Raw genomic sequence first — 7,251 nt, 5'->3', positions numbered from 1 at the left:
CTCCCACCAAATGATGAAGCCCTAATCCCTGGTGTCTATGAACATGACCTTATTTAGAAGTAGGATCTTTGGAGATGTCACCTGTCTATGTTCCTATGAAGTCAGGGTGTGTCCCCATCCCATATGAATGGTGTCCTATAAAAAACAACAAAGCGAGACACAGAGGGAGACATGTGGCAATGGAGTTTTGTCACAGCTGTGAGCCAAGAAATACCTGGCTCGGTCAGAAGTGACGAGAGGCCAGAGAAAGGCTCTTCCTCGAACCTGTGGAGAGAGCACGGCCCTATTGACACCTGATGTGGACATTCAGGCTCCGGAGCTTAAAATGATCAGTGCCTGTTGCCTAAGCCACCCCAAACCTGAACTGAACTCACTGCCATTGAGCCGGTGCTAATTCACAGCTACCCTACCGGATAGGGTAGAACTGCCCCTGTGAGTTTCCAAGAGAAGCGGCAAACCCCATCGTTCTCCTCTGGAGGGGCTGGCGGTTTTGAATCGCTGCTCTGGCAGTTAGCAACTTGATGTGTAACCTTCATACCATGAGGGCCCCTGTGTGATGGCTGACAGCCACGCCCACCGCTCGCAGGCAGGCCCTTGTCACGTCCGCCTGCCTCAAACTAAGCAGCCTCTCCTCACCTGCATCCCTTTTAGTTTCCTACTTCAACACAGCATCTCAACGTCTAATGAAAAAATGGGAACCCTAAACACACCCGGAAAAGGGCATCATGACTCCGAGTATAAGGGCAGCGGAGAAGAGGAAGACCGTCCACGAGATGGGCTGACTCCATAGCAACCACTGTGAGGTGGTGCAGGACCGGGCACGGTTTCTCCGCAGGCGCGAAGGTTGCGCTGAGCCACAACGGACTTGCTGGCACCTCACAACAAAGTACCAGGGGCTGCTAACAGGACAAACCGATCTGTGTGGGAAGATGTACGGCCAGGCAAGGGTGGCAAGACTTCGTCTTACATCCTTTGGACGTTGTCAGGAGAGAAGCGTCCCTGGAGAAGGACATCATGTTTGTGGCTAACAAGAGGAAGGCTGTCAAGGAGATGGATTGACCCAGCAGCTGTATCAAGGTGCTAAGGCGTAGGAACAACTCTGAGGCTGGTGCGGGACCGGGCAGGGTTGTGTTCTGTTGTGCACAGGGTCGCTATGGGTCAAAGCCGACCCCAACCACAAAGGTCACCCAATTAGAGTTGAGTTTGTGCTTGTGACTCACTAGACTGACATCCCAACCTCCCCAGCAACCATAAGGGACCCCAGTCCTTTGAGCCACTGCATGGGGGGAAGGGAAGACCCTCAGTCAATGCTAAAGGGTGGATGTGGTAGGGTTGGTGTGGGGGGCGGATGCTGGCTGCATTGAGTCAATATAGGGGGGGCAGAAAGTGCCTAGGGGCTGTTCAGAGGAAAGCGGGGCTGAGGCTGCTCTGAAAGTCCTCTGAAAAATGCCCACTCCCCTTTCCAGGTACTGAAAAAATGAAATAAAATAAACTGCTATCAAGTCAGCTGGTATCAAGGAAAGATCCCAAACTGTTGGACCAAACCAAGCACCTCAAAATGTCAGCCGTGGTTGAGATCAGCATTTGGGGTAAGTGTGGTACTATTGCTTGTATGAAATCTAAATATTGATTTAAATCAATTGTCCTTAGCCAAGTGCCCAGGACAGTAGCAAGCACCAAGATGTCAAAGCCAGATCAGAAAGGAAGAACATGAAAATAACCACGTGCAGCCCCCGACCCCCACCACAGCTGCCCCATCTCACCACAGCCATCGATCAGGCAGCACTGCCTGGTGAGGGGAATGAAGATGAGAGTGGGAGGTAGATTTCCCAGGAGCCCTGTGGGGGCCAGAAATCACCGAGAGGACTAAGTACACCTAGCAGTTTTGACCACCCTGTGGGAGTGAGAACATCTGGCCTTATTTCTCTTCCACTAACTTGCTGTGTGACCTTGAACAGATCAGGTCACGTCTCTGAGCCTGTTTCCTCGGGACCTGATGAACTTAAAACGCATGCTCTACGTATACCATGCTGACATAATACACAAATGAATAAGAGAGTCATTTGCTCATAAGACATCTAGAGAGACTCTGCTGGGCACTGTAGTTACAGGGATGAATGCCGGTGCCCCTGCCACCAAGACATGAACCTGCTTAGGGACACCATGTGTGAATGCACCCAGGCCTTATGCACAGAGGGGCACAGGAAGGAGGGGTGTGTGTTCTGAAGGGCCAATTGAGGGAAGTCGTCACAGAAAAAAAAAGGGGGGGACAGGGGCACTGGACTGAATTCTTGGATGATCCTTGGCCCCTGCCCTGGTCAAAGGTTAGGATAAATTCCCAGAGAGCTACCACAGTGGCTACGGGGAATCCAGGAAGCCTGTGCAGCGTTGGCAGGCAGGGCGATGCATTTGGGAGAGCTTTGTAGGCAGCATCACTGAGACAGACCTTCAAGGATAAAGCCCTGGGTGGCTGAAGAGGCATGCTAGATAGTGGCACCAAGTCAGTAAGACACCAAGTGGAGACTGACCATCCATTGTGGTTGGGAACCCAAGCAGGCCAGGGAATGGCAAGGACAAGGCCAGACGCCAGTGTAGCCACCATGATGGGCTCCACTGGGGAAAGGAGGGGCCCTGGGCCACGTGCTGTACCCCATCCTGACTACCTGTTCCCTTCTTTCAAATTAAGGCAACGGGCTTAGAGAGGTTCCCCAACCTTCTGACCATGGCCATGGCAGGCAGTAGCGGCATTCCCAAGCCCTTCCTGGCTGTACAGTACTGTCACCTCAGAGCACCTGGCCTGGCCTTCCACCTCAGCGATGTGGGGACTACAAGGCCACTCTTTGCCTGAACCATGGAAGCTGGTGTGTGACTGAGTGGCTTCTCAGGATCTCCTTCACAATTCAGAATAGCCAGGTGGGGTCGGGTGGGGTGGGTATACGGTGGGTGTACGGTGGGGTGTATGCAAGGAATCTTAGACCTCCTATGGGGTTTTCTGTGCTCTGCAGCCTGCCGCTCTCCGTTTATTGTGGCTGCCATGCTGGTGTCCACCCGGTGGTTCTTCTAAGGTTGCTGTTGCCCAGGGCCAGGTCACATGGGCTTGACCAGGGTGTGTCATTTGTGGGGCTCCGGTATGAACTAGATCTTGTAGGTCCGCATGCTATCCAGGTAGTGCTGGAGGGTCAGGGACTCCCGTCTCCAGCGCCCCAGCTTTCGGAGCTGGTCGGTCATGAACTTTTTTTTCAGGTGGTCATACAAGTGGCTCATCTTCTTCTTGGTCCTGTCTGAAGCTCTTCTCTTACAAAAAACAGAGGTGAGGTTAGGAGGAGGAAGCCATGCCCCAGCAAAGGAGGCATCTGTGCTGTCAACTTGGGGCGGTCTCTGCTGAAACCAATATTCTATAAAGAACTGAACTCACAGGGAACCCCGCTTTCTCTATTTGTAAAATGTGAGCATTGAGCCAGGGAAGCCCTCTGGGACCTACCTGCCAGTCTGCCCCCTAGGATCCTGACTTAGACGGAAACAACTCCATTTGAATACAGACCAGAAAGAGGCAGAGAGTGGATGGGAAGAGGCTAAAGAGCACACCTTATTCCTTTTCCCAGCTCCCAATAGGCCAATTATTCACTCCGTGCTTCCTGCATATTGCCCGTGACATCCCGTGTGTCACCCAGCACTACTATTTCTTCTGAGATATAACTTCGGCCCTGTTCCCAGCAAGACTGCAGAGGGGCACCCTCCACCTCCCTTGTTTAGTTCCTCAAATGGGCCAGCTACAGTGGGAGGGCCTAAGACAAGTCAGCTGTAGGTCTTCGCAGCGCCAACCATACAGCGCCCTGCGTTGGTCGGACCCGTGCCCAAATGTTTCTGGGCAAGGCTAACATCTTTAACAGACTCCCCGGGGAATTCTAGGAAGTACTAGCAGGGTCTCAAGATCTCTCGTGCTCAACGGAGTTCTGGGCAAAGATCAGCTCGTGGTGGTGTGAGTACCCCCACGCCTCAGTTTGGAAACACGGCTACTTAACAACCGAAGACCAGGTTGTTAAGCAACAATCAACCTTATGCAAAAAAGGAGGATGACATCACCACACTCCCTCACCTCTAGTGTCAAAATCCTGCTCGGCCACCTGCAACTGCAGCTCCCCCCCGCCCCCACATTGCCTCAGCAGAGCTCAGCCTGCACCAGCACCCACAGGAGAGAAGCCTTGGGCCTCCAGAGCCCGGGTGGCCCAAGAAGGTTGCAGGCAGCAGCCCACCCCAACCGGCTAGACTCTAGCTCCCCCTCCTTCCCTCCACCTGGCACTCCAGCAGCTCAGGGAACCAAGCCCCCTGCCCCTCCCAGTGGTAAATACCATACAATATGAGCTTCCTCTGTCCATGCACACAGGGTCCACAAGTCACAGACCCGGTCAGGGACCTCAGCCTTCATTTCTGCCAAACACGTATCATTCATGTGCAAAATAGCCAATTGATTTTTTAAAACCATTTTTGTGATTGTAACATGTCAGATAATGAGTCACTAAGTGAGGAATAAGTGTACCCTGTATCCTAAGCCTCACAAAGCTTCACAAAGATTTCAGTTGCTTGCTGAAAATTTTTTAAATCGACTCTAGAGCAGTGGTTCTCAACCATCCTAATGCTGCGACGCTGTAATAGAGTTCCTCATGTTGTGGTGACCCCCCAACCATAAAATTATTTTTGTTGCTACTTCATAACTGTCATTTTGCTACTGTTGTGAATTGTAATGCAAATATCTGACATGCAGGATGTATTTTCATTGTTACAAATTGAACATCATTAAACATAATTAAAGCATAGTGATTCACCACAAAACAACATGTAATTATATATTGTGAAATAATTATGTGTTTTCTGATGGTCTTAGGCAACCCCTGGGAAAGGGTTGTTCGACCCCCAAAGGGGTCACGACCCACAGGTTGAGAACCGCTGCTCTAGAGTCTAGATGCGAGGGCCTTACCTGGGGACCAGGTATCTGTATTTGTACCATATACCTGAGATGGTTCTGATACAGCCAATGAGAAACATGCACATCTTCACTTACCAATGAGCAAAGAACTCGAGCAAAAGTCTGATGCACCGAAAGTCCCACAAAGTAGGCCTACGCATCTCCACGTCGACTCCACCACGCCTCTCGAAATAGAGCCAAGGGAGAACGACCCCTCATTCGGTCCATGTGGCCCTTAGAGGGTCTGCCGCCATCTTTTAAGCCTCTTTCTCACACCTTGGCCTTTTGCTGTCAGCATTTCACGGACCCATGCAGACTTGGACGTGGAACATGGAGCAAAGCTCAGCAAAGCCAAAGACCTGAGTAAGTGTGCTCCACACACGGTCCATCCCAAAGAGGCCCTTTCGTTCCCGCGGTATCAAGCAAGGTCTGTGGGGAACAGTGTGTGTGTGGGTGTGTGTGGGGTAGCCTAGTGGATCCCCTCCCTTTTTCCAGAGGGCTTTAGTCAGCAAGTCAAACTCTATTTGTCCACATCAAGTTCTCATCTGTAAATGGGAGATAATCTCTGGGGGAGAAAGACTAATCACCAATCAACGTGGATGCTGTGGACGCCACTTCAAGCTCTCAAACCCCAGACTTCTTTACATGGGAGACGGTATGCAGGGATGCGTTCATGGATTCCCGGTGGCCAAAGAAAAAGGTAATGTACTTTAGGGGGTAAATGCTGCAAAAGCAGCCAAGAGATACGGAGTTCCTCTCCCCGGCTCCCGGCGCCTGGGAAGTCTGGACCTTGGACTAGTCAGCCACCAAGGGTTTCAGTGATCTCGTGTAAAAAACATAGCCTACATTAGAGCCCCTTGATGGGACCCTACAGTGAGCTCCCCCCAGAGTTAGCACCCAAAGGGAAGTATGGTCCAGCCATTAACACCCTCTAATGGGAAAGCTGTGTCTACTTTACCTCCATCTCAAAGATTCGTTGGGCACTGAGGTTGTCACGAATAATCACCCGAGATAAGTGGCTCTTGGGTAAAAATTTTGTTACCGCTGCTTCACTGGAATTCATTAAGCTGGAGGAGAGAGGGGAAGGTGGTGTCCTTTGAAGAGGGCGGGGCCAGGGCAAGGCAGGCCTTCCTGGCCCAGAGTCCTAACTTCCAGAGGAGCGAGAGAGCAAGCAGAGGTTTCTTCTTGTGGAACAAATAGGCTAACACGTTAGATTTGAAAAATTGCCCCCTAGTTCGTGTCTCGGGTGTTGAGAAGAAAAGCTCTCCTGAGAGGGCTGTGGAAGGACCTAGAACGGTTGACGAGAAGGGTCAGCAGAAACTCAGAACTGTTCTCAGGGGCAATCACCTTAGGGGGGAAATGTAGGCTGAGATCCGAGTGGTGTTGCTGATGTTAGAAGTTTGTGTGCAGGAGTCAATGGAGGAATTGAGGTGGGATGGCAGGTCCCTGCTCCAGAGTTGAGATCTAACAGTGATCTGAGGAGGATGAGGGATTGGGTGAGCGGGGGAATTCTCACGAAGGAGGGTTGGGGAAAAGTTTAGACAGGTGAGTTAGGTTTGGGGTTTCAGAAGGCTAGAGGATGACGGGGGTGGGGGGTAGTGTTTCCCGTGAAAATGGAGATGTAACGTGAGACACAGGCCAACACGAGAGCTTGTCAGGCAGAGTTGTCATTTTTGATCATTGGCTCCCGTCACGGAGTTGTTTTACCCATTCGAAACCCAAACCCATCTCAACCCATCCCCAGCAAGTCGATCCCTTCCTTCTTCTAAGGGCTTCTGCTCATTTAAAAATAATTGTTCGTTCTTTTTAAATTTCTGGAAACTCTATACCTGGAACACTAGGGACGTATTCCACACATTGTGGTACTATGCAAATGTTAGTTATGATGATACACATAGACATGTGGTCTATTACATGGGGGTGGGTGGGAAGGGCAGCAGGTTACAAATCAGTGACCATTCATGGTAAACTATGTGTTCTTCAAAAACCACACCCTGTCAGCCATGTTGTAATATGTACAGTTGGATGGACCGGGAAGGCTAAGGGTGATGGTATCTGGTTAAGTGGTACGGTTGGTGTTTGTTCCAACTGTCATTTTGCTGCTTCATCTTCTGTGATTTTCCTATGATGCGTGTGCACTTCGCTACTTTTATAAAGAAAACCCAAAATGACACTTTGAAAGGATTTAGCAACTTGGTTGCTGGTTCATTTTCAACCGGGTTTGAATTCCAGTTCATGGTGTTTTTGATAGTGACAAACTGCTGAAAACAAGCTCCCGTCCCAATCTC

General features: G+C 50.7%; 1 protein-coding gene across 1 annotated transcript in view; it reads right to left on the bottom strand.

Annotated features, from left to right (window-relative positions):
- Window positions 1–3,111: 3,111 nt before the first annotated feature.
- The window catches only part of CUNH5orf52 (chromosome unknown C5orf52 homolog), a 9,790-nt gene continuing 5,650 nt past the window's right edge, over window positions 3,112–7,251 (bottom strand). The window contains 2 exon segments of the mRNA XM_045289553.1: window positions 3,112–3,289; window positions 5,917–6,030. Of these exon segments, the coding sequence (XP_045145488.1) occupies window positions 3,112–3,289; window positions 5,917–6,030 (292 nt within the window).

The sequence above is a fragment of the Echinops telfairi genome, unplaced genomic scaffold, assembly GCF_000313985.2.
Source record: "Echinops telfairi isolate 266 unplaced genomic scaffold, ASM31398v2 ScPeMD7_29;HRSCAF=101, whole genome shotgun sequence".
NCBI classification, from domain to species: domain Eukaryota; kingdom Metazoa; phylum Chordata; class Mammalia; order Afrosoricida; family Tenrecidae; genus Echinops; species Echinops telfairi.
This window is presented reverse-complemented; position numbering and strand designations above follow the sequence as displayed.